The sequence below is a fragment of the Berghia stephanieae genome, chromosome 9 (assembly GCF_034508935.2).
Source record: "Berghia stephanieae isolate SIO BIC M18660-M18661 chromosome 9, UCSD_Bste_1.3, whole genome shotgun sequence".
NCBI classification, from domain to species: Eukaryota; Metazoa; Mollusca; class Gastropoda; order Nudibranchia; family Aeolidiidae; genus Berghia; species Berghia stephanieae.
Genome location: NC_088368.1, coordinates 11,994,393 through 12,022,305, shown reverse-complemented (window position 1 = coordinate 12,022,305; position 27,913 = coordinate 11,994,393). Strand labels below are relative to the sequence as shown.

At 35.0% G+C, this 27,913-nt stretch overlaps 2 protein-coding genes across 5 annotated transcripts; one reads left to right on the top strand and one right to left on the bottom strand.

The window, feature by feature from the left end:
* Positions 1-767: 767 nt before the first annotated feature.
* Positions 768-17,571, bottom strand: LOC144979693 (uncharacterized). Of its 2 annotated transcripts, none has more exons than XM_078926615.1 (7): positions 17,226-17,571; positions 12,820-14,136; positions 11,145-11,324; positions 10,474-10,691; positions 8,115-8,336; positions 7,286-7,538; positions 768-5,612 (listed from the first exon to the last, which is right to left on the bottom strand). In XM_078926615.1, exons 2-7 carry the CDS (start codon positions 14,132-14,134, stop codon positions 5,353-5,355), a joined length of 2,448 nt encoding a protein of 815 aa, XP_078782741.1. In that variant the 5' UTR covers positions 14,135-14,136; positions 17,226-17,571; the 3' UTR covers positions 768-5,352. The 2 variants fall into 2 exon arrangements, with proteins under 2 accessions (XP_078782741.1, XP_078782740.1); XM_078926614.1 differs by lacking the exon at positions 17,226-17,571 and adding an exon at positions 16,557-17,063.
* Positions 17,361-27,913, top strand: LOC144979694 (uncharacterized). 3 transcript variants are annotated; one of them, XM_078926617.1, is made up of 5 exons: positions 17,545-17,998; positions 19,842-20,138; positions 21,623-21,927; positions 23,299-23,416; positions 24,984-27,913. In XM_078926617.1, the coding sequence occupies exons 3-5, from the start codon at positions 21,714-21,716 to the stop codon at positions 26,365-26,367; spliced, it is 1,716 nt and encodes a 571-aa protein (XP_078782743.1). In that variant the 5' UTR covers positions 17,545-17,998; positions 19,842-20,138; positions 21,623-21,713; the 3' UTR covers positions 26,368-27,913. The 3 variants fall into 3 exon arrangements, with proteins under 3 accessions (XP_078782744.1, XP_078782743.1, XP_078782742.1); XM_078926618.1 differs by lacking the exon at positions 19,842-20,138 and having other exon boundaries at positions 17,361-17,637; XM_078926616.1 differs by lacking the exon at positions 19,842-20,138 and having other exon boundaries at positions 17,824-17,998.

The window sequence follows — 27,913 nt, the reverse complement described above, 5'->3', positions numbered from 1 at the left end:
CAGTCTGCTAAACATAAAATTAGATTTGTTTTTCGGGATTAATTCTAGCCAAAGAATCGAAAGTGAAACGATGCAAAGACAGGAATTCAAATTTACTTTTTTTTTTGTTTACAGCATTTGTGATAGTGCAGAGTCAGATGTGCATGGCAAAAAGTAGGATTTATTATTATTAAGGACTAGAACAAAGGTTATTGCTGATAGTGGCAATTGTACTCGTATGCTTTTTCTTTAAAAAATAAAACCCGAAGAAAAACCTTACAACAGAGAGAGAGAGAGAGAGCAAAATATATCAATTCATAATACACTGATGAAACTGGCAATTTGTCAAAAAGGAGGAAGATGTATTGGTCAGTCCATCAGTCAAACTCACAACATAAAATATCATAATTTCGCATATTATATTACTAAGTACTTCTAAAGTACATCCATTCTTAAGAGTAATAGTACAAATATAACTTACTTTTTGTAAATTTTTAATGACTTGTCCTTTCCTTAAAACGATTTTTTTTAAATACCTTCTATTCAAGAGATTTAAAATTAACTTTTGGTCAAAAGGCCTGAAAGTATTTGTTTTTATTTGTTTTATCTTTGTTACTGCAACCCGGTGGTTACTGATCTTACAAATAAGACTTGAGTATCTTTAAAAAACTAAAATTGTTATGCAATGTAAAAACAAAGGTAAAAAGAGTAAACTAAGTTGAGCACTCCTTATAATTTTAACAGATTAATATATAATCTCTCTATAACCAGATGACGTTTATAAAGTTTGTTTTGTTTTTAAGGGTTTTACGGCGCTTGCAACACATTTAGGTTATATCAGCGCCAGTAAAAAGGAAGAAAATGGGATGGTAAAAAGTTATAGAATTACAATTAAAGCACCCAAGAGAAAGTAAGACAAAGGGGAACTGGGAACAAATAGGGATCAGATGTAGAATCCAAGAGCACACCACCCATGTACTTTGAGATCACCTATAAATCTCATCCGGACACAAGAACAAAATCCAACAAAGAGGAATACACTCAAATGCTGACATTAAACATAATACAAAAATAACAAATATAATAATAAATAACGGAGAGATGATTTACAAGGAAAAAAAATATCACCTCCCAAAACAATAACTATGAATTTGACTGTTTCCCTCCAAGCCAGGGCCAGAACAAAACCAAGTAATCTCATTCCAAGACAAAGACAGAAATCATGTTGGAAAACAGACATAAGAGGATAGAAGACACAGTATGTACCTCCCTGCCCACTATGGGAGGTCAGGAACCCCACCCAGACGTTTATAAAGTAAACATGAAGATTGATAGAAGAATGTTTAAGAGAGATATATGGATAAGAGAAAGAGAGAGAGGGGCAAAGATAGAAAGAGAGAGAGGGACAAAGAAGAGTGAAAAAGAGAGAGTAGTTTAATTGCTGGGATTTTTTTCTAATCAGGGGGAAGTTATAATAATCTTTTTAAACAGGCCTACAACTGTACAGCCACTCTTGACCTACTTACAAATAAAACCTGGACTCATTTACCCAATACCTTTGCGACCATCAATTGCCTTGTCTCACTTTTGACATCTGGCGCCAGTTTGTCTAAAAAATGCAACTGAGCACAGGTGTCAAAATATGACATAAGGCATGATGGGTGATTTTTTCATTGATCCACCACTTAACCTGAGCTTTTATCACAGGAAAATGTTTGACATGACAAAATCAGTGGAAAATTTTTGAGGAAACCCAAAATCCGGTGGAAGATTATCATCACTGATCAGAGAGAAATATAGGTAACGTAGGCCTTTCTAGATAAGTAATATAAGAAATGTTTGAATAATTTTGTTTTTAAGGGTTTTAGGTGCTTGTGACACTTTTTGGCCACTTCAGCACCAGTAAAAAGGAAGAAAGGGTATTCGAAAAAATTCTAGATTTACAATTAAAAGTGGAGGAGATAAAGTAAGCCAAAAGGGAAATGGATGAAGTAGATTCCATGAGCAAAGTAATATATGCTTGAGATTACCTAAAAGTCCCATCTATTCGCAAGCACAAGATCTAAGAGAAATGCACTCATGTGCTTACTAAAAGTTATAATCAAAACATAAAAATATAATAATAGTATCTAACAGGAATAAATTTCGTCTCCCAAAATAAATACTAATAGACATGTGACTATTTCCTTCTCAGCTATGGACTCCAGCCTAGGCCAGGACAAAATCAAGTAATCTCATTCCAAGACAAGGACAGGAAAGCAATCAAAAACAGGAAAACAGAGACAGGGAGGTCACTCAACAAGAGAGACCTCCCCACCCAAACATGTGAGGTCAAAAGACCCCAGTCCTGAACGAATTGATCAAAATGCATAAATAAATTATAGTGTCATTTCTCAGTTTTACAGCGTGGGTGGTAATGCAAGGAAAGGTTCCAGTAAAGAAATAAATAAATCACGTATTTCATTGATATTTGAATAACATTAACGGAGAAAATGTGTTTGGTTGGTATTGTTTCGTATTTTGCCATTCAAATAAAATCACTCGACCATTAAATATAGCTTAATTTACAAATACTTTTCTGAAGAACAATCACATCAACTCCTCTCTTATTCACATGGATTTGTAATCCAACAATTTTTCTCACGTTCTATTCCAAAAGAACTCAAAAGAGTGACACACATAAAGCCAAAATGCTGAATGATTATGATAATCACTCATTCTAAACTAAAAACAAAGGACTGAGACGAGAACCAACCCACGTGCCTCTCCGATAAAAATCATTTGATGTAATGCAAACAAAACACGAATGCAATTATATTTTAAGTCAGTCAAATTTTATACTGGTCCCCATGATAGCAAATAAACGAATGAAAAGTTTTTTTGTTTTTTAAAAAAGATGAATGTAGTATAGAACTAACGGGTATTAGTTTGTACAAAAAATAATGACTGGTATTCAATGTGATAGACCTTGTCCTTCTAATTGTTGTGATTGGCATGTGAATCTTACTGACACAAATGTTAAACAATTTTTTAATTAAAAGTTAAAAATTGAAATTGAAAACTTTGCCTTATGCTTAAAAAAAAAAATAAAAATTTAAAAGGTCATTTCCTGACTTAACGTTCCTCAGAAAATAGTTTATCTGAGAATGAAGTCATCACGTCCCTTTTACTAATGTTTCAGTTTACCCTCATTTACAATGTAGGTGTTGGATTTGTTCCTGCAATAACTGAAGAACAAAAAATATTGGCAAGGTACTTAACAACTTTTTAATCACTTAACTACACTGCAAATAAATTGCTGCCACCACCAACTGAATATGTATTTTAGTTTCAAAATTACCCCCCCCCCCCCTCCCCCACATCTATCGGTTTATTCAGTCTACTACATCATGTAATGGTAAATATTAAAACTTTCTCCAAAAGAACAAAAACCCTTAGAAATCCATTCCATAGGAACCAATTAAAAGGAACGTTTTCTTCTTTACATTAGGCATGGTATGAGGCATATTTCATTAAATGACAGATGTCTAAAAATATATGATTATCAACAATGAATATGAGTCTTTGATTTGAGGTTATTGAGGAGAATAAGGGGCATGGCTATTTACAAAAACAAATATCATCTATGAAGTAAGTAGATCATTTTTCACTTTAACATTACGTGTTATGAACAATTATGAGATCTTGTTATATATACAGTATTCAGTTCACATTCTTAAACCCCCACAAAAAATGTAGATCCCATTGTTTATATGACCATTCTGCTGCTGACAACAACTCATGTCTTAAAACATTAAAACCTTTATTTGAGGGAGGATAAAATCTAAAACCAGCCTATGGTCACTGGCATATATTCTAAAATATTTTCATGCAGAAATTTATTTTAAAACTAAAGCTTTTATATAGTGCAATTTCCACTCAAAGCGCTTTACAAGGTGTACCTGGTCAACAGCAACACTTAAACATGCAGGATGAGAGGTGATAGTACATTATTTTTGACAGAGACAAAGCTGTTAATGGCCAGGTACTCATTTTACACCTGAGTACGGTGAGAGGATGTGTTTAAAGAGCCATTTTCAAGGACTCAACTATGCGAAGCTCAGAGCGGAACTTGAACCCTGGACTTTCCAAACATGCCACAAGACCAACAAAAATGCACATTTAAAGAAAAGCACAAACTGCATCGCTTCTAAGTCTTAATTGATCTTAGTGAGCAAATATTTGCAAATATTTTACTTGCAAATAAAAATACAATAAGTTATGTCGTTGTCTTATCCTATAAAATTGATACATCCTGCAGTCGGTTATCCTCTTTGCTCATGTAAACAATGGGAACAAAATATATCTCCCTTTGCTATGAACAGCAAGTTATACAAGATTTCTACAGACCCTCAATGAGTAATTTCCCTTTTAGGAGTGCTCCACAATTGAATCCTCCCAAGTTATTATCAGAAATTTAACTTTGCTGTCAAAATTTTAGGCCAAATAAAAGATTTGATCAAGACTTCAAATGTATGAATGACAAAGATAACAATGAATTGAAAAAGAATTATTTTTTTCCAGTAGATCTACCTTGCATTTTTTTGGGGGCCATTTTGATGATAATAGCAATGCATCTTCAACATATGTATGACATTTCATTTGCTAGCAAAATGACTTCTTTACCTTGAAACTTTCATTTGGGAAGTTGACGGGACGGAATTCAGCTATTCAATCTTTTGGTCAAGAACAGACAAGACTGGATAACTGGCAGTAAACCGCATTTCAGTTTGTGCTTCAATCCACCAAAATGGTAAACTTGCTGTTTCTCCTCCGACATTCGCCACAACCATTTTTATTTTTTTTAAAAGAAAGAAAGTAAGATAGTAAAACCATGCTGAAAAAATTTGTTGGTGGAAAAATGGAAAAAAAAAAAAGAAAAGAAAAACGAACAATGGCGAGCCATCTAGTTGTGAGAAGAAAATATAGGGTACATTCATTGATCCTAAAGAGGGATATTTTTAAGCGACAAGCACCACTTTGAGTCGCTGTGAGAACATGCGAGTTGGGGAGAGGTGACTTGCTCAAGGGTACACAGAGCAACAGGGATACTCGCCGAATACTGTTTGAGTTATGAGGTGAACATAATACCCCTATGCTATAACATATAACAATGTTACACCTAGAGCCGAAGAGAAGGAATCCGTCTTCATCAAGTCTATAGACCAATCGAATAAACAATGTAAACCCTTTCTGCTATCCCAAACTCTTGGCAAGCATCTTCAATTCTCTCAAGCTTATGCCACCTCGTGTTATATCACAAAAAGGCTTATTGGTGACTGGGGTTCTATCATATCAGCTTATCAGGTCTCTTGAGAAAAGCTGCTACAACTCTCATCCATCCTGCTCTAGTCGACTGTCCCCCTTTAACAACTCCACCAACAGACCACAGGTGGTAGAGCTGGTAGGTAGATACTTCAGCAAGATGTTCTTGCTGAGGAAGCTGAGTCGTGAGAGCTCTGGCAGACGCAACAACAGCTCTCCAAACTTGTTTTTGATGTCTGTGTAGTGGGAGCCTGTGTATAACATTAGTGCCTCCAACAGTTTGTCTTGAAAGTCCCTGATCTTGTGTGGCTCTTTCAGGCCTTTCACATCTGGTGAAGCAATAAAAAGAACAATATCACTAAATACCTAAAATGATAATTATAAAACACATTCTTTATAACCCCAGAATTTATCAGTCAAACCGCATGACCTTTGACAGATGAGAAATTTAACACATGAAAAGAACTTTGCAGCAGAACAGAAAATGAACAGGCCAATCTCTCTTTGAGTTTCACATTAACTCTTTGAATAAAATCTGCAATTTTGACTCAGAAATTATGTTTTGAAACCCATCATCAGGCATCAACCTATAAACATCTGCCATGATGATTAAGATGATGCTTACAAAACTTTAACCTTTCATTTATGTTACTCTTAGAGATAACACCAAAAGAGTGTGCTATTTTAAAACTCAACCACTTGAGAGAACAATCTGTGTGACAACAGTTTTTCCCTGTCGGAAACTTAATTAAAAATAGAGAGCAGACTTCCAAAATTATGCCATTGTTTTGTTTTGTTTTTAAGGGTTTTACGGCACTTGCAACACATTTAGGTTATATCAGTGCCAGTAAAAAGGAAGAAAATGGGATAGTAAAAAGTTCTAGAATTACAATTAAAGCACTCAAAAGAAAGGAAGACAAAGGGGAACTGGGAACAAATAGGGATCAGATGTAGATTCCAAGAGCAAACCATCAATGTACTTAGTTTGAGATCACCTATAAGTCTCATCTGGACACAAGCACAAAATCCAACAAAGAGGAATACACTCAAATGCTTACATTATACATTAAAAATAACAAACACAATAATACATAACAGAGAGATGATTTACAAGGAAAAAAATATCATCTCCCAAAACAATAACTATGCATTTGACTGTTTCCCTCCCAGCTAGGACTCAGGCCACGGCCAGGACAAAACCAAGTAATCTCATTCCAAGACAAAGACCGAAAGCAAGTTGGAAAACAGATATAGGGGATAGAAGACACAGCAAGTACCTCCCTGCCCACTATAAATTATGCCATTAATGAAAAAATTGGGACCAAAAAAGAAAAAGAAAAAAAAAGAAAAGAAAAAGAAAGAAATGATCATGATAATTTATAGCAAGGGCTTGGTCGCTTAAATGATATAGTGTCAATCAAAAATTAATATAACAGCTTCAATAAAGAATAAAATACCAAATACGGAATGTTTGGGGATCAAAACCCTTCTTCAGCCAACAACAAAAAAACAATAAAAACATAATTATATTACTAAAAAACCAGATCGATGGCAGTCAATCACTTTTATATTGATTTTTGTTTTGAGCACGTTTAGTGATTTAGTTTATTGTGCTATATAAAAGCTCATGGTCCCAAATATGATTCAGTAGCTGGGTCCATTAGATTTAGTACCTTCTGTTAGATATATTTACATGAAATGGGATAAACTGCATCTACATTGCTTAATGGCTCTACTACCACCATCTTTCATTGTTACTATAACTCTTATTATAATTTCAATTACTATTGGTATATATTTCTTTATAAAATTATGCAAATATAATATTTTTAAATCGATTATTTATTTATTCATTCATGTAATTCACCTTTGTAAAAGCAATTTCCTTATGGATGAACAAAGTTGATCTATTTAATTAACCATCTTTCAAATAACCTAGATGAAATGTTTTTAAAAGAAGACTTGCATCAAGTCATCTAATCTATTGTCATTTGTCACTCACCAGGCGAGATTAGCAGGAGAACTTTAAGGGCTACATACTCATACTCGTCCATGAATAGGTTGCGGAATGAGTTGGTGATGTTGAGCAGTCTAGCTACCAGGTCCTCACAGCCAATGTGCTGTGCCCACTCTGTGGTGATGTGATGTGTCGATGAGATGCTGATCTGATTAGGTGTGTCGATGGAACGCCAGCACAAGGCAAGACCTATCAACTCTGACCAACAATTCTGAAGCAGAAGGATCTGGTCATCGGTCTGAGGAGGCAAAAAGAAAAAAGAAAATTTTTTTTATTGTACTCTGCTGCCTCTATATGTAACCAATTCAACTATATATATATATTTTTAAATTGCCTGTCAGTCAGTAATGGAAAACAATTCAATATAAGATTATCTAATATGTGTGGTGATCTGGCAAAGCCCATCAGATGTCTAACAAATTTGAATCAAATATTACATAATCGAATACAGGTACCATCTCTTGATAAAATGCAGGGGGGTCAAAAATTAAGAAATGAAGAAAATCGCTTTTAAAGACACATACATATAATATGTAGAGTTTTGGCTCAGACAGAAAAACCCCAACTAAATTACCTATAAGCTTTATTGGATGGATAATAAAAATGAAGTGAAAAATCGAAAATCATGCAGACAACAATTTTTCACTTTTATTCACCCTTATCTCAAAACTAGCTCATGTGATATTCGACGGGTTTGCCAAATCAGCACACATATACTTAAACATTATTTTTCCAATAACAAAAAAAAAAAAAAAACACAAAAAGAGTTATTTCTTTGCAGATGACAAGTTAAGGTGTAATTAAACACACTCACAGATATGGCACCAAACTGAGGTAGATTCCTGGCCCATCTGACCAACTTGTAGAGCCGTAATTCAGCAAGCTGCATCATGTAGGAGTATAGAGCCTGATCAGGGAAGGTGGTTGCCTCCATGATTGATTCCGGTGTGATGTCATCATCACTCAGCAACGGCTCTAAATTCATGATGTCCCTCAACAATTCTGGGACAACTGGCATGCCTGGACTAGGGGAACTCTGAAAAATGAAAGAGTAAAAGAAAAGCAAATATATGATTATGACGTGTTGAATGGTGCTGGTACAGACTTTGTTTGTTGTTAAGGGTTTTACGGCGTTTGCAACACATTAAGGTCATATCAGCGCCAGTAAAAAGGAAGAAAATGGGATAGTAAAAAGTTCTAGAATTACAATAAAGCATCCAAGAAAAGGGAAGACGAAGGGGAATTGGTTTTAATAAGAAACATATAGATTCCTAAAGCACACTATCAAAGTACTTAGTTTGAGATCACTAAACATCTCATCCAGACACAAGCACAGGTCCCCACAAAGAGGAATACACTCAAATGTTTTACAAATCATACATAAAATATAAAGAAACGTAATGCAGTGCATAACAGAGAGATGATTTACAAGGAAAAAAATATCATCTCCCAAAACCCAAAACATTTGACTGTTTCCCTCCAAGCCAGGGCCTGGACAAAACCAAGTAATCTCATTCCAAGACAAAGATAGAAAGCATGTTGGAAAACAGATATAGGTGGGTAGAAGACACAGTAAGTACTCCCTGCCCACTATGGGAGGTAAGGAACCCCACCCAGGGTACAGACTTTAAAAAATGTTGCGATGGTAGATAGCTCAACAGATCACAGCATGCTGACCTATGTGGCACACCTTTAAATCCTACCAAAACTAATTCTCTTTTTCTCACAATTTTCTGGTAACTACTGCTTTCAAATCTTATTCCTATTTTTTATCAATAATAAACACCAACCAAGTCTACACTTTTTTTTTTTAATTAAAAAAAATAAATATATTAATCAAGTTTCAACCATTCTTTTATTTAATGCTTATCACTTTGTTTTTGAATCATTTGCCTTTACTTTATTCAATCAGATAAACTGATACACATGAGATGTTCTCAGTTATATTCATTATAACTCAATGTTTTAGCCTTTTGTGTAAAACATTTAAAATCCCATGAAAAAGGTGAACTGTTCATATTATTTTGTTTCACACTGGATATATACAATCACCATGCAAAAGTTGACGAGGGTACACCACATAGTTCTAGAGCAATGAAGAAAACTAAAAATCTATATATGATATATTTATTTCCCATTCCATAACTTGATATTTATTAAATATGTCCTTCTTCTTCTTCTTCCTTTTAAGTGTGTAACAACAATTTTGACGATTCCACAAATCACAGTATTTTTCTTTCATTGGAGATGTGAGACTATTCCACTGTCTTCATGTCAATGGTATGAACGAGTACAAGTAGGCATCCACTCTTGAGTGGGGAACCATAAACTTGGATGGCTTCCTCTTATTTTGTTGAATATCACCTAGGGGTAATTTTACTTGGTTGTTTAGATCTTTGCAAAATATTGTCACTTTGCCATACTGTCTTCTCTGTTGTAGTGGTTCAAGATCTAAATCAGTTACGTGTTTTTCAACTTTGTTGTTTTGAGTTATAAATTTCACTGCTGTTTTGTATTTGTTCATTTTCTTGGATTTCTGTTTTGTGGTGAGGGTCCCAGACAGCTGCTATATTCAAGTGTAGGCCTAATAAGGGATTTGTAGAACTCTAATTATATTTCCCTCCTGATGTCGTATAAGTTTCTTCTCAGCAACCTTAAACTAGTTTAGTTTTCTTTTTAGCATATGCTTGTATCATGATCTTTCCAATTTAGTTTGTAAGTTATTGTTAGAACCTGGAACTTCTGATGATAGAATTCCATGCTATTTGCTATTTCCCAGCATTGTGAGCTAACAAGATCAGCTTGAAGAATGTCTGTATCACGTTTTGTTCTTATTGCCCCACATAGAGGGCTATCATCTAAAAAACAATCTCAGTCTCAGTCAGGTTCCTGGAGTAAGTCTTTCTGCCATATCATCAATATAGATTAAGAATGTTGGTGAGCAATTAGGTTCATGTGAACTGGTTGGAAATAAGTGCCTTATCTACCCCAAACATACCATTTAAAACCCTAAAGTAAATCATTCCCATCATTCCTCCACCCTTCCTCTCACATATCAGAACAGCCCATTTGACAATCAAAATCCGACCTTCTAAGTAACAGCAGACCGCAATAAACCTAATCAATTAAAACAAGGACAATGTTTTAGTAAATTGAGTGGGTGAAATGTTTACCTGTTTATGAGCATTGTGGTTTAAGATAGCAACGAGATTACGATGTGATTTACTTCCATCATCCATCTCCTGTGAAGATGGCCCGGCGACTGACAACAAAACTTCTCCTGTACGTGACACTTGCTTTGGTTTCTTCGCTGCCACAGATGGCCTTGATTTGTGAGGTGTGCAGCCCTCATAAGAACTGCGACCACCTCTAGTTCTGTCTTGCCTGATAGCTGAGGAAAAAAAGAAAGAAAAAAAAAATCATTTTCACGATGTGCTCATTCAGTGGAAAACAATTTAATAAGGCACAAAAATTTCTGTAGATATTGATTTTATCATGGTAATTGTAAAAAAAAACATTTAAACAATGTTATGATTGTATAAAAAGCTTAACCACAGTGACTTCGTTGTTACTTCTTAAAATTAGTAAATTACAAAATCACTGAACAAGTACAATTTTAATGACAGCATGGAATCAAAATAACAAAGCTAATTAGTGAACAATTAAAGTGATACTAAGCTGCTAGAAGATGTGGACTGTAAAAAGTCATAAACAAAAATGAATATAACAGCTTAAAAAAAAGAACAAAATGCCAAACACGGAACGCTTTGGGCTCAAAACCCTTCTTCAGCCAACAACAAAGTGAACAAGTACAATAATTTGACTGATTAAGAACATAGAGTACCTTCTAACTTCATGCCCATCAGCAGACAACGCTTGTATCGACAGGCGGGACACTTCTTCCTATTGACAGAATTAATAACGCAGTCTGACAGCTTTGGGCACAAAAACGTCTTCTTATTCTGGACTGTTCTCTTGAAAAAACCCTTACAGCTTTCACATGTGAATATACCATAGTGATAACCTTGATGTAAATAAATAAATGAAATAAGATTAGAAACAACAATCATCAACATTCACATAAACCCAGATAACAAACCCATAGCATTTTAAAAGTTATTTTTAAAATCATCAATGACTATATGAGATGTAACTAATAGGCCTTTCAGCTCAACTCCATATTTCAATCTTCAAGACCGAAGGTTACAGTGCAATATTTCAGTCTTGAAGACCAAGCGACAAGGTACAAATGCAATTTTTTTTTTTAAGTTCATTCCTCATTTATCTCCATACATCCAGCCAAAAACATTATTTTCAAACATTTCAGCTTAAAGAAATGGTCAGGAGAAGAATAAAGCAGTAATTTTATGGTCACCATTGCCACATGATCTCATCATTTTATGATGCAACCAGAATTTCTGGCTTTCCTGAAAATTTCACTGATATCTAATGTGTGACTACAAATTATGTGATAGTTATTTTCAATTGTAATTATTTTTTGTTTGTTTTGTTTGTTGCTTTAGGTCTCTTCCAACACAATTGAGGTTATATGAGAGACCGCTGAAACAAAAAAACAAGCAATCTAACAAAAATAGTATAAATGTAAATCAAAATCATAACCTAAAGATATCATAAACTAAATTATAAATAACCAAGAACAAACAGGCAGAAGATTTACAGAAAAAAAAATATCCCCTGTCAAAAATACAATCACAAACCAAAGAAGCAGGATAGGCTAGTAAAGAGAAGAAGAAACGACATCACTATCTGATCATACACCCATGCGAACATCATAGGTATATGATTCAAGGGTGATGCTCCCATCCAACCACCTGCAATTGTAATTATTCAGATATTTAAAAAAAAAAAAAAACAAAAAAAACAAAACATATATACATTTAGATTTCCAAACCCTTCAGTGTTAGCTACATTTTAACTCTGAAGACTCAGCAATAAACAGGTAGATAACCACGCCTCTCGGACAATCGTCATAATTTAAACAATGGTAGTGATTGGTAGACACAGCAAACTACAGTTTTATTATCGATGGTATGTGTCTAAATAAAATACCCACTGTTCTACCGTTTGGTCAATAGAACTAACACAGAAAACTATGTATAAATGTAAGCGTTTATAATCTGATCAAAAATCGTGTGATTACTTGTCACCCATTTGGCGGTGTAAAAACAATAACTATGATCAGAGAGAGGTCAATTTCATTCACGTTATTGTTTATAAACAGCCAACTGTGTTTGTCTGAGCAAGTGTGAGGGTGTGTCACAAATTCCATGTTTTGATTGGTCAAAAATCTACGGGTTAATTTAAGGGCTCCTCTCTCAGCATGGCATCCACCCATACATTATCCCTTGTGAGTGAAACCAAATAAGACACCATTGATTCAAAAAGACCCAACCGCTAGTCCCATTCACCTTATTGCACCCCAGGTCAATTCTACTTAAAACTTTTGAAAAACAAAGAAAACCTACTCAAAAAAAAAAAAAAAAAAAAGAACAAATCACCTGAGACTTTGTCCCCACACACAGGACATGGCTGATTCATACCCTCGAATGTGTTTTGCACATCCGAAATTGGTTGGACATCAAAGTCCCCATCACCTCCACTTCTACTTCCTTCTGCTACTGTCTGTTGTATGGTGTTATAGTTACGGTCTGCAGGTAATAAGAGTGATTTCTGATTCACAGTATTCATGGAATTGGAATTGTCATTACTATTACTGCCAGATGGTGACGATTGCATCTGGAGTCTGAAAGAAGTCTGCTGTCCGTTAGCATCCGTAGCAAGAGCAGCTATTGCTGGTGATGCTTCCTCTATTATCAAATTATTATTATCTGCACTATCATCTATAACATGTGATGATGATGAAGATGCTGAGACAGAGGAACTTGGTGCAGTTGTCATGCTCTTATCATATTGTACACCATAGATAATAATCTGTTGAGGCTGCTGTTGTTGATTTTTTAATAAATTAGGAGCTGTGTTGATGTTAACTACATTAGAATTCGAACTTGATGTTAAGGTAGGAACAGAAGCCTGCTGAGATATTGATGTTGATGGAGAACTTGATGATGGGTTTTGGTTTGGATGTATGATATGAAAAGTGGTGTTTTGGAGTTGGAGAGAGGTAACCTTTTGTTGTGCTTGTTGATCTACCTCACTGCCTCTTTGAGAAACAGATTGTTGTTGTTGCTGCAACTGTTGTTGTGCGTGTTGAGAGGCAAGAGCAGACAGCACACTGCTGACGTCAGTGTTAATGGTTTGTGGTGAAGGGAGTGGTTTATTGGTTGCAGTTGAAGAGGATGAGGAAATATCATCTTCAATTGGCTCCTGCTTCAGTAAGAAGTTATTTAATTCATCCCCTAAAATACCTGCCCTTGTTACATTTGTAGATATCTGACTTGTACTAGCATTATTCTCGGATGCAACGCCAAGCATGGTGAGACCAGCTTGGTTCAAAGATGACCCTGGTTGACTGGCATTAGAAGCAACTGATGCTTGATTCATATTTGCTGTAGACAACAACAGCTGTGATGCAGATCGAGACTGTGGTACTAATGAAACCACGGGTTCATTTAACTTTTGTAAAAGTTGAGATACAACACGGTTTGTATCTTTGTTCATAGAACTTTGAATGCCTTCCATCTCTCTGTTGTTGGAATGAGCTTGTTTGATAAGCGATGCAGGGACAGCTTTTTTATCTGATGCCTGCTTAACAGTACTGCTAGGTTGTGTTGAACTAGTCGATGAAGCAGTTAATTGGGCTATGGCTTGGAATAGAACTGGGGAAATTCCCAGCTCAGGGCGTGCCGTAGTCATACCTGGAGGAGATTGACAATGAGATAAGTATTGGGACTTTAAAAAGTTATAAATCACATTGAAAAAAAGACAAAAAAAACACACCAAAAAAAAAAACAAAAACATTATATTCATAATGTAAAATATCTTTCACAAGATGAAAGAAGAGAGAGAGAGAGAGAGAGAGAGAGAGAGAGAGAGAGAGAGAGAGAGAGAGAGAGAGAGAGAGAGAGAGAGAGAGAGAGAGAGAGGAGAGAATGTGTGTGTTACTAGTTTTGTTTAAATCTAAGTCTAATTCAACTGACAACTGTTCCCACCTGAAATTCTAACACACTATACTATCTAAAAGACAACCTCCAGTTCTTGTCTGTATTTAAAGCAGTACTAAATCGTCAAAACTTTAAGGGAATGCTTTGCCCCTTTGAGCTCTTTGGTAATGACAACAACAACAACAAAAAAGAGAGAAATATGCCTATCGGTATTATGTATCAGGTTCTGTTACTATTACATCAATTCTCCTTTTTTTTTTTTTTTTTTTTTTTTGGCAAAGACAGAAATTCTAGAAGAAATTCAATGAGGATTTTTGGAAATCAAAAAGACCATAATGAAACTAATGATAATGATGCATGCTTTGAAAAAATGTTGAAACTGTTCAAAGAAAAAAATATGTCTCACTATTCATGAAATGAGTTTAGATATGCATTTCACAGGACGGATAGTCTCGCTCCAGAAAAAAACATGCTGCAGTAATATATAATTTCTAAGGCTTATTGACAAAGACAACATCATGAAAGACAGGCATCAACAAAAGGCAGATATATATTGATAACAGAGGATCTTTCAAAAAAGATAATTGGCAGCCTCTGCCCAAAGCTCAAACCACCCTTCATTATAGAGGCTTGGCCATTCAATGGCAATATACACACATTGTCAACTAATGAGTCTAATGGAGAAAAAAGAAAACTGAACACGGCCCATTTACTGAATAAACAATTAATGTTAAAATGATTCAAACAACAACCAATATCGCAAAGATCATAATATGAAAGGACACGTATGTCAATTAAATAACGTTATGATTACTAAATGTATTTACATCTCCACACCATTATACAACAATCATAAACGTATAGTATAGCTGCCAACTTTTCAAAAGTTAAAACGGGACACCCTAATGTACACTACCATCAAGACCCAAAACAGCAGTGTGCTTCGACTATTATATAATATAAAACTAGATTTAGAGCTTTTTCTTTTCTTTCTTTTAAATTGCTAGTCAAAAAAAAAAGCATAATCCTGGTACATGCAAGGGTCATTTCCATAATAAACAGTCTAATTTGTCATAAATTTAAAAAAATATTTTTCTACAAATTGCCAAAATTGGGACAGTCCTGATTTCATCCAATTGGCCACCATGCAAACGAGAGATGGGCTCAAACTTCACTGCTGTATACAATTAACACTGAAAATCTCTTTTTTTTAAAAAGTCAGTAAACAATTGCTGAATGTATCAAATATCAAAACCTTAGAAAAAAATGTCTGATGCTCCAATTACAATTGAGTTCACACGACTCCATGATGCCATATATGCATGCCAGTGTCAGGGGTGGAACTCATCTATGGCCACAAACTGAAAATGATTATACACAGGTATCTGGAACTCAACAATGGGAACAAACTAAATCTTTGGGTATATCGTTCAGATATATCCCCCCCCCCCCCCCCCAACCTCCCACATTTCCATTTTTGCAATGAATGGACTAAGCAGGAAAACTGGCAGTAGATTGTACGTTACTCAAAGAATTAGTTCTTTAAGCTATATATAGATATATTACATTGTTCATTGTGGCCTCACAAAATCCCTGCCCTGCCTTGCCCAGAGACATTTGAAATGGTGTGAATTGAATAAGGGTTGTTTTAAATTTAAAGTAGTTTTACCATCCTCACAATAACAGATTGTTTGATTTAGTCGTCGAATTCAAAATTCCAGATTCAATTAAAATCATGAATTATTATATTGGTATTCATGAGCCCCTTTCCTCTTCTGTATTTATTTTTAAACTGCAGAACATCACTGCAGTGTAACTTCCAGACTACTATTACAACTATATGTGAATACTAATAAGATTAATCATTGATTTAAAAAAAAAATTAATTCAGTCTCTGGATGGAAGAATTTTTCAATTGACGACTAGATCAACCTGTGAATTCGTGGATATATTGATATATTACCTTGTTTGTGCTTTTAAAATCTAAAATAACCCATACACACAACATTACACTCACTAAAAAGCATGGGAAAAACTGTCTTTTCATATCTAGTCTCTATCTAGGCATGGGATCTTGTGATAATGAAAAGTCATATCCAGAGCAATAACAATAACATGAAGTTCGAGACATATCTGAATTAATAATCAGATGAGCTTACTATTAAACTCAATACCTTCAGTTTGTATCTCCGACTCTGAGTCGGAGGGCTGCATTTTGCCTTGAACTTGAGAATCAGCTGAAAATCAGAGAATGGTAAACAAAGGCAAAACATCCAATTTTACATCAAATACTTCTGTTGATATCGATTCTGAACAAGAAAGTACAACGGCAGATCAGGACTTTTTTGTAACCAGAATGATCTAATTGTTTGGGGTGAAATGAAAGAGTTGCTAGGTAAATGGATAGATTTTCCTTTCTTCTTCGATGGGAAGAGGCAATGCCATTGCTATTTCAGCGTGGCTGCCTCAGGCCAGCTGTTTTGGACCGCTTGATTCAGGGACTTCCGAGTTTGAAATTAGGTGAAACGAAGCCATGTTGTTATTTCAGAATGAATCCTTATAATCCAATTTCTCGAAAAAACATTTGGACTGTGGTTACTGTCGAGAGATACAGTAAACCCATCACACCAAAACAAACACCTTATGGATGTGATGTTTGGGCTTCACGGCCAAAGTTCAAGGAAGTGTTTTTCGACAGTGTGAAGGCCACCACTCGCCTCTCATTTACGAAAGTCTTTCATCGATCGAGCGTTGAAAGATGGGCGCGTCGTTGCGAAATTCGTCGCATCGGATAGCCTAAACAAACTACATGCTTGAATGTAATATAGATGAGTTATACTCACTGTTGAGATACAAGTTTCAACGTTATGATTAGCATTCGAACTGACCAAAAGATGCGTAATTCTGTTGGTGAAATGGCTTGGTGTTCTGAAATGAAAACGCCACAACTCCCGGCCATGACCTTGTACCCTCACCACGTCCTTCACTGTTACCGATTCTTAGCAAATCTTATTTCTTTGTGCCATTCCCGTAACACACTTTGCTTCGGTGTTAGTGAATTAACGGAAAAGTGAATATATATGTATTCTCACCGCGTACACAAATGATTTTCAACAAATGTTAATATCAAAGAACGAAACAGACATTTTGCTGTTGGACAAAATGGCTTCTAATCTGAAAATTTGTTGTGCACGTTGAAAGCAGTGAATTATATCCGTCAGAAAGATCCGGGGTTCTGTTAGGAGAACTTTATTTGTACGTACACAATTTTCAAACAAACATTTTATGCACAGAATGTAATTACATATCAACGCTCTGTATAAAGTTATCTTTTACTATCAATCTAATTGGTAAACATTGTAAAAATTAATAATAATGAAGCTTGAGTAATTAAAATGTTAAAAAGGACCTCTAAATGAAAACCAAGCACATAACCTCAGCTTCATTTCCGCTTCACCCCAGCAGGTCGCATGGGTGTGTCAATTTAGCATGTTGTTTGTTTACGTTTCTGGATAAAAGATTGGTCACACAATCTTTGTTAAACTTATAGCAAACGAGACATTTCAATGATGAATGGGTTAGAACGCTAAGAATGAGGTCATCTGTATTATAATTGGTGAGTTAAAATTTTAAAACGGCTCTGAAAACAAAGTCAGTTCTCGGCAGCAGTTGAGCGGCCTCCGCCTCCACTACAAATTTATTGTCATCACAATTTTCCCTAATTTCTAAGTCTTGCTGTTGTTCTAAAAGCGGTCTCTACTGATAATTTGTCAACAGCACAATTTCTAACTTGTTTCTTTGTTAATTTAATTAATTTCTCTCTCTTTTTTTCCGTCTTCCTCTTTAAAGTGCTGCAGTGCTTTGATTAAGATGGGAAAAGCTTCCCAAAACCCATGTTCCTTCACACACATTCACACATATCTTCTTTTTATTTTTCTTGAGATTGTAGGACAATCTCTCAAAATGAAAATAAAAGTAGTGGACAGAGTATGCTTAATTACTTCAAAAGTAAAGATGAAAAGAGAGGCCGAAAGGATCTTATTATTTATCTTTAATGTACAAAAATGAATGTAATAGCTTCTTCAAGACAAGATATATAAAAAAAAATTATTTTGAAGTTTTTATTTCCTTTTTTTTTTTTTTTTTAAATATACAGTCCAAGTCCAAGCCATTTAATTGGGACATCAGCTTTATTGGGACAATTCCTTGGGAACGGAATTTTTTCTATTAAAAAAAATCATACCCTTTCCAATTCCCAGCCACTGAATTGGGACAGCCCGCCGCCTAAACTTAATGGCATTAATGGAGATGAAATTTGAAATGAACATCCCCATAAAAGAGCATTTTCATTGTCTCCAATCAATTAAAATGATGGTTCATAAAATGCAAATTAAGTCTAACGAGATGGTCAACTGGGTGTGGTCGTGCCGTTAATCACAGCAGTCTGAACAATAGAATTTACCTATATCCCCTGTAAGTTGTAAGTGTCCATTGCGATGCCAATGGTCTGTGTGTGGAATCGTTCGTCATAGTCATCACAGAGATGTGAATAATAGAGTTTACCTGTCTCCCTTGTCAGTGTAACCTACTGTCATAGTCACATTCATGGTCACGGGTCAATGGCCATGGTGGTCTGGTAAACGATGCAATGGGAAATAAGTGATGGCTTTGTTTGTTCAATGAGACGGATGGGTAGACAATGAATTCTTAATCTGTTACTTACTTACTTATAATACAACCTATATGAATGGTTTTAAAACATGAAAAGAAATGAAACCATAAATAAAAAAGTTTAATGCAACCAATACATTTTTCACTAGAAACTGTGTTGTCAATCACAAGTAAGGATAAATGGAGAGTGGAGTATGGTAAATCTGAAAAAAAAATTGCTCAATTTCATGACCACTATGAATTGGGACGATTTGTCAGGAACCTAGTCGTCCTAATAAACCAACTTGGACTGTATTACTACTATCCACAGCCTTTACTAGTTTATTATCCACTTTATCTTTCTTTCTTTTTTTCATCATGAAACAAAGCTTAATTTTATGATGATGATAATAATTAATAATGATAATAATAATAGTAATTTTAAAAAATCATAATAGAAAATTGTATCTATAAGCGCATTTTAGATTTAATAATTGCATTGGTCATCAAAGATTAATCCTTATAATAATAATGCTCTTAGATGATGGAGCAAGGACAATGATCTAAAAATACTTTCCTTGTGAGATTGGATTGTTATTGTTATCATCATCATGCACAACATGTATATGTGAGTGAGTGTGTGTATGGTGTGCATTGTCCTTGTCTTCATCATCTCAGGTGATGCATTTTGACCTTGCTTATTTCAGTAAGACGTATTTTCTTGCTTGGTTTTAATTTGAAATAGACAGGCCATAAGCGAAGGACTAGGTATTTGAGGATGAAATATTTTAACAAATTATTTATTGCAGATCTGACAGGGAGAAAAGTGACCAGATGCCATTGATGCTGTCTGTCCCTGCTAACCCCTCGTATTATGCTCAATAAAATATCTGCCTCTAAATGAGGGCCTTAAACTGAAAAGAGCACATCAACAACGGCCACAATCAGTTGAAATTCCCTATGTAAACAACGCGATCAGAAGTTATAGTGGCCTCACTTTTCAAGGGAAGCATCCATGGATGATATATATATGCATGACGTCATTGGCATTCGGTCTATAGGAAAGACATTTCCCCATATAAATTTTAAGTTGCTGAGCAGTCCCAGTAAGTTTTGACGAAAAATGATTATTGGTAATTTTCCATGGTTGATGAGTATTTCAAAAACACACCTTGTTCTTCCTGATGGGTGTTTCAATGACTTTGTTTGTTTTGTGGTCACCAAAGTTATGGGGTTTTATTTTTAATTTGCCATTCTAGTCTTTAAAATATCTTGTGGTGGTAATGTTTGGGATTTCATCACTGACTATTTTGATCATAGTTGTTAAACGGAAGTTTCTTCTTCCGTTGAACAAATCTGGCATATCTGAGTTTCATAATATTTCGTTTATACAGCCAGGTGCTCTGGTGGTGTAGTCTCCTGTGATTGATAAATTTTACTCTCTAACATTGGACATGATTGATTGTCTGTCTCTTTCCGGATATGGATCCCATACAACTGGGTCATGTTCATTTAAAAGATAAGAGTTTCATCGGGATGACATTGAGAATGTTGATGTAACCTTTTGAACGATCCTCCTGATATGTTTGCCTCATTTAAAATCTTTAGATGATTCAATGCCTATATGGATGGTTATGCACTCCGGGCAGGATCATACAATTGAGGCAATAATTGAAATTTGACTTGTTTTTTGGGTTTTTTTTTTTTGGTATAATTTGATTTCTCTGCTAATAAAGAGTTTTCACCTTAAATGCTATTTGTATCAGAAGGAAAATTGGAAAAGCATTTTGTTGGATATTTGTAATTAGGTATCCCAACCTAAAATTTCGTTATACTAATAGCAAAAATTAAATTACAAAGCTACATGTGACTTCCCAAATCATGGAAAATAACACATTATTTATCAAAATCGGAAAATAAAATTTAAAAGTTATGGGTTTTTAAAGTTTCATCGTTTGATGATTTGTGAAGAAAAGTAAATCTTGGTGAGGGAAAGAAAAAAATACGCCTTGTTTACATAGGTGACGCTTTGCACTGAAAAAAGCTAGCAGGCCCAATTTTTTTATATTTTAATCTTCAAAGGCTGCTGATTTTAATGGTATAAAATTTTCACCATTAACTTATCTTCAAGACAGAGAGTGTTCAAAGAGGCCTCATTTTTTGATGATTTGTGAAAAAACACAAATCTTGTATAGGGGAAGAAAAAAAAACCAGGCTTTGTTTACATTGATGGCGCTATGCGTTGAAACAAGCTAGCAGGCCCAATTTGGGATATTATAATCTTCAAAGGCTGCTGATTTTTAATGGTATAAGTTTTTCACCTATAACTTAAATTCAAGAGAAAGAAACACTGTTCAAAGAGACCTCATTTTTGATGATTTGTGAAGAATCGTACACCTGTTAACAACATAAGTTTGGGATACCTGCTGTAATGCAAAAGTCTGATTCCTTTATTCTCTTCGCGTCTGTGAACAATTCTTTAATCTGTGTTATTGTTATGCACTTTTGTCTTTTAAGATTAAATTATGTTTTCCCTTGAAGGCATTATTACCTGTTCTACTATTACTATATTATATCTTCTAATTTGCAGATTTCCAAATCACCATGGTGCAAGAGAACATTCACTTTCAGCTCCCACCTTGCCGTTAATCGTTAAGTAAAAGATTGATTCTTTATCAAACATGAGCAAAAACATCAAATCCTATGTCATGTTTGACACAGAGTCAACAGGTCTGCCCAGTCCAGGAAATAATCCTCGAATCACAGAGATGTGCCTTATCGCCCTAACAAGGGAGGAAATTAAGTCGAAACAAAGAGACTACAGAGTCTTCAACAAACTGCATCTGTGTATCAACCCTTGCAAGCAGATTCATCACAGAAGCTCTGAATTGACAGGTAAACTAGATGGGATTAAATCCCCTCATTGAGTGAATTTGTTTGAGACTTGTACTGCTTGCAGTATTTATTTTTTTAAACAATCATTATAAGTTATAAGATAATTATGATTTTAGATTTTAATTGATTGAAAGCGAATATATAGCATTGTAAAGACTCATTAATGGGAAAACCTGATATAACAAGATGGTTATATATCTGCTGTATCAGATGCCCATGAAATCAAGATATCCAAAGAAAACCAGTACTTAACCCTCTCCTTACCACCTGCAGCAAAATTGTCACATTTGTTACGACACAATATACATTTTTTCTTATTCATATATATTTTGTACATTACAATCTTTGAAGAATGATCTTTGTTTAATTAATAAGGACATAAAGTTGTTTTGTAGAGAGCTTGTTTGAGTTTAAAAGATCAATTTTTCTGCTGGGTAAGCCTGCCATTTTGGGAAAATACTGAAATTGATCGGTATGGAGAGAGTTAATGGTAGTGGTAGTATTAGTAGTAGCAGTTGTAACTGTCCTGATAAAATCGGGATTGTCCCAATTTGGCAATCTGAGAACATTTTTTAAGAATAAAAAATTAGACTTTTTATGAATGGAAATGACCTTTGCGTGTCATAGGATTTGCTTTTTTGTCTACCAAATCAAAATAATGAACGGTAAATGCTATAAATCTAGATTATATTATATAATATTCCAAACATACTGCTATTTTGGCCATGAGAGTATTGTGCATTAGGATGTCCTGTTTTAGCTCTTTGAAAAGTTGGCCTCTAAGCATTTGATATCCATCCAATGATTCACACAATTGTTTGACTAAAATCTTAACCTCAGCCATTCAGCAAGCTGTTTTGTTTTCTAACACGTGTATTCTTGTTAATGTCTCTGGAGAATGTGGCCTACTACTTTAGAAACCTGAGGGTCCGGATAGCACAGTTGGTAGAGCACTTGGTATCACTCGTAAAGAGACTTGGATCCATCCCGGATGAAGCTAAGATTTCTGACCCCCTGTCCATCCAACAGGGATTTGGTAGCTGGGTTTTTTTGTAGATCCGATGGAAAGTACTTTGTGACAAACTAGTGTCCTATCCAAATGGTAGCAGCAAGTGGTGCTGTCAATTTAAAAACTGGGTTAAACTCTGGCTCCCGAATAAGTACTATTTTCTTATGTTAGGTAATTAGCTACCTGCAAATTCAAAACTTTACCTTTTTAGATACAGGCAATCGGATTGTCAGTACATCCTATGATTTATTTTTCCTTGTGTTTTTCTATCCGTTTTGTATGACAAATGATACAAATCATTTCAATATGCTATTTTGCACTTAGGCCTTATTTCCAGTTCTTTTCAATTCATATTGTTTCAGGGCTACATAATGACTCCCTCTCCCTCCAGGCCACATTCAGTAAGCAAGCTGACCTGATTGTTTCTTTCCTCCGAAACCTGCCTCAACCAACTTGTATATTGGCTCACAATGGACACAGGTAGGTGTAGAATGATGTTGTAGCATTGTTCATATTTATATCTCCAAGTCTCTTAATGGGACGTAAATTATGGATTATTTATCATTGTTATAAATAGAAAATACAGTGGAACACATTTAAACAGGACAGGGGACAACGGAAATAAAAACACTAAACCAGAAAATCACACAGTGTTGCTTGTTTACCAAATTGTTGACAAACAATGGCCAAACCAAAAGTGCAAACCTTAATTGTAGCGTTAAACAAAATGGCATCTAGCCCTGAGTTTGTATTTACATTGTCGCATTCGAGGCTCAAAACGTTCTACTCTCTAATTTTGATTACAGATCAACTCTCTGTTCTCTTGTCTGTGACACTCCTCCATTCCTTATCCTTTACTTTCCATTCTCATTTTCACACACCTACCTTTGCAAGCATTTCACTACATTTCACATACATCCATACACACTACACATGCACATAAACCGCCCACACAGGACCTCTAGACTACCGTCAACACTCTTTTTTTCACACACAAACACACATCCATCACATGTGTAAATTTGTAAAAATTCAATGACACACCATCTAGTCGACAATGTTATATGATAAGAAGAATTACAATCTGTAACCACTGAATTATTTGAGATTTCTATTTGAATGGTAGGCTGGGCCAATAAAATTGTTTACACATTATTATGACATCTGGGTGTTTTGAACAGTGGGCTGGGTTGATAGAATCTTTTGCATAATAATAATAATGTGATATTTGGGCGTTTCTGGCGTACAATGGAAAAAACAAATTATTATTTTGCCCTGTATTCAAATACAAATAAATCAAACAACCAACGCCCAGACATCTTAAACCTTAAACTTGCTTAAGAGATTTTTGGACAGTATTGGGATCATCTTAGTTTATCAATATAGTGGAATCCTGATATTGGAGTTGACATTAAGAATAATGACTTTATGTGGATCCACTGTATCATTTAGCCGAAAGTTTTTTAGTTTAAAAAACAATTCTGGTCTGATTAATGTTTTCTTTGTTTTTGATGCTCTTCCCAAACCGTACAATCAAAAAGGCCTCCATTTTTTCAACACCAAATCTGTTTGAATTTTAGAGTGGGTTTTTGTTTGTTTTAAACGTGTCACTTATGTTGGTATTATTAGTTACTTTTTTTTTTAGCAGATGTATAATCTTTATCGCTGTTAAATAACTCAAGTCCAATGTTTTGTTGTTTTTTCATGCGTCAAATTTTACGAATTGTTTAAAACCTGATTCCGTGTATTTACAATGATTAAAGTCACTAACAATAATAAGGGGGCTGTCTGGATGACAATAGAAGTGATGAGGTGTCATCAATTGCTTGTTTAATGACGTCACTTTTTGCTTTTGGTAGAATGTAAACACTCTTTTTCCTTCTTCTTATTTTTTTTATTTTTTTTTTTTTTGTTTTGTTTGTTTTGTTTTTTTGTTTTTTTTTTGATAATTCAATACCGCTTAGTTAACATTTCAGATTTTTTTCCTCAGAAACTTTACAAACATGAATCATACTATCAAGCCATCATAGTATTGTTCTTTTTCCAGATTTGACTTTCCATTGCTAAAGGCAGAGCTTAAAAAGAGTCACAAAGCCTTGTCAGAGAATGTTCACTGTGCAGACACTCTTGAAGCATTCCGAATGTTTGATGGTTTGCCGCCTGTACCTGACTTCATATTGCAATTAGAATCTCAACAAAAATTGCAGCAGATTTCAAAAGACATTAAAGAGTCAACATCTCCTTCATTTATTTCAAATGTTTCCACAGTCAGTTCAGAAAATAATAAGAACAACAATGACACTTTGAGTAATGATAGGAAGAGTTTAGACACAACTCTTACTGGCAACAAACGAGGGTCAGATTGCCTAATGACTAGTGATGAGGGAACAATAAAGGAAATGAAAGTTGAATCTGCAAATGGACTGCAGTATCGACAGCAGCAAAAAACTAATGAAGTGACGCCCAACAGAAAAACAACAGCACATTCTTCACTACAACAGCATCATAATGTCCATACTGCCCGTTTAAATGAAATCAACCAGTGTCAAAATTCTAGTGATGACTTAGAGCATTTGAGTAATGTTCGGAAGCGTTTATTCACATCACCAAAGCTTTCTTTGAAATCAAATGGACCAAATATTAGCTGTAATGACAGTGATATTGTACAAGATACTTCTTTTTCTTCCAGTCTTGAACATAATGTTTCCATTAATGCCAATGATACTGCAGAAGCTGAGTGTGATGATTCAACTCAATCTTATTTAATTCCTGACTCATCAATGGAAAGTAGTTTTGAATCATCACAAATTCAGCATATACAGTTGGATTCTAGTCATAGTATCTCTGACAGTGACAAACATTTCCTGGAAGCTTGTAAAGAAGTGGACTTGTTGCTGCCTCATGTCTCGTCTGAGGAAAACTCTGGGTCAAGGACAAAAATGGAGGAAAGCATAAGTTCAGAGTTTAAGCAATCAAGTGACAGAAGTACAACATCTCATCAAAGTGAAAACCCTAAAATATTACCGAATAAAATAGACGACATCCAGAATATTTCTCAGCAGGTTGTTATTCAAGACAAGGATGTGAAGAAAAAAGTAGAACCTAAACAAAGTTATAATGTTGATCTTAAAAGATCTTCATCACCTGAAGATAAGAAAACAAATTACAGCACTAAAACTGAGACGAACACATTATGTAGTGCATATTATTCAAAGGCAGCTGCAACACAATCCAACTTCTCCAGTGGACGTAAATCATATTCTCTGGTAAATTTGTACATATATCATTTTGGCCAGAGACCAGAAACATCGCACACTGCAGAGGATGATTGTAAAACTCTTCTTAGGTTGATTTCTTTGAATGTGGACAAATTCATCTCATACTGTGACCAAAATGCTGTTTTGTTTTCTGGTATTGAACCTATGTATTAATTCATCAACATGAGAAAAAAATATAAGGAGTGACTCACATAGAGCAGTGTCATGAATTAAAGACAGAAAAAGAGCATGTTTTCAAAATGATACTCACATCATACACTGCAGTCCGCTTAAGATAAACTCCTTGGGAGAAAAAAAAAGTTTGTTTTATCCAAAATTCAACCCTTCAGTGACACAAACATGTGTTTAATCTATTTGTTACTCCCCCTTTAATAAATCAGGGTGTCCAGCAGATTATCAGACTTAAAAATCCTACCTCCCCCCCCCAAAAAAAAATCCTACCTAGCAATTTAAAAGCCAAAGCACAGCCCCTGCGTGTCTTTAACCCAATATATTTAGCAATTCTATTGACATTAAAAGAACCTTTCCTATGTTATGATGTGTAAACAAGTTGATAGAACAGCTGTCATTGTAGTAATCCAATCAAAGTGGTGGGACTCAGTGGTAGTGGTATCCAACAGAAAATATTTCATCAGTCCAGGTATAATGAAAGTTTGAGGGGAAGATCCAAATGAAATAACTTGGTTTGGCCTCATACAAGTCCACATTAAATCACACGAAACAGTAACTAGCACTTCACTTTTAATATGTACATTATTTACAGTTTTTTTTCCTTTTGAGATTATCTACATTGACTGCTCTCCCTCCAGCATCTGGAGTGATGCACTCAGGGATGCCAAGTCAGCCTTTTTTGCTTTTGCACTTTTCCTAATAGCATTGCTTTGGACTAGCAACTCATGACCCTTCTTCATTGATGCTTGTCCCTCTGCCTCCTCAGACAAATCATCTGCCTTCTTTAGTAACATGTTGACAATGCCAAAGAATGAGTCTGTGGTCTGCAGAACCTCTGTCCCAGTCAATGGCCTTAAAGGGTTGCTAACGTCCAACAAATTGACCAGCCCAACAAACTAACGATCAAAGAATGATGAGTAAATTTTCATATTTCATATTTATTGATGCAAATTACTCCCACACACACTCTCTCTCATTCGCACATGTAATGACGATCACTCAATTCACTAGACAGTAACGATGAACGTGGAACAATGAATAAGTATACACACAAGTCACAAACAGATTTCACAAGAAGGTGGGGCCCCTTACCTTTACAGAACACATAGAACAAAAATATGATCTGTCCGTCACAGGTACGTCAGGGCTCCTTCCTCTAGTCTAGATGAGGCAGTCTGTCGTCCTTTCTTTCTAATGTCACAATTTGTAATGTCCAAACTCAAAGAGTGTTCTTGGAATCTAAGGCGTCAGCCTTATAACAATATTACTATAATGTCCACGGCTTTGGCCGGATATGATTAATATACACAGATGGATATGATATCGCTGGCATCGGCCAAGGATAAGCCTTTATACTAAAATGTTCTGCCTTTGGCCACAAATCAAAAGAAGAAATGTTTTACACCCAAAATCAACAATGTTAGAGTTAATTCATTAAATAGTTTCTTTGGCTTTGGCCCCAAATCAACAGGCCCACTAGAATGGGAAAGAAAACAATATATAATTAACCATAGAAAAACAAAAGAAA

Bases quoted from the DNA above. Each gene is read 5' to 3' on its own strand.
- LOC144979693 (XM_078926614.1), bottom strand. From the start codon at position 16,596: ATGCAGCCCTCCGACTCAGAGTCGGAGATACAAACTGAAG. The intron at 14,137-16,556 runs GTATTGAGTTTA...AATCTCCTCCAG, and splicing joins GTCGGAGATACAAACTGAAG to GTATGACTACGGCACGCCCT. The intron at 10,692-11,144 runs GTACTCTATGTT...TTTTTTCCTCAG, and splicing joins GATGGGCATGAAGTTAGAAG to CTATCAGGCAAGACAGAACT.
- LOC144979694 (XM_078926618.1), top strand. From the start codon at position 21,714: ATGAGCAAAAACATCAAATCCTATGTCATGTTTGACACAGAGTCAACA. The intron at 21,928-23,298 runs GTAAACTAGATG...ATATTGTTTCAG, and splicing joins CAGAAGCTCTGAATTGACAG to GGCTACATAATGACTCCCTC. The intron at 23,417-24,983 runs GTAGGTGTAGAA...TTCTTTTTCCAG, and splicing joins TTGGCTCACAATGGACACAG to ATTTGACTTTCCATTGCTAA.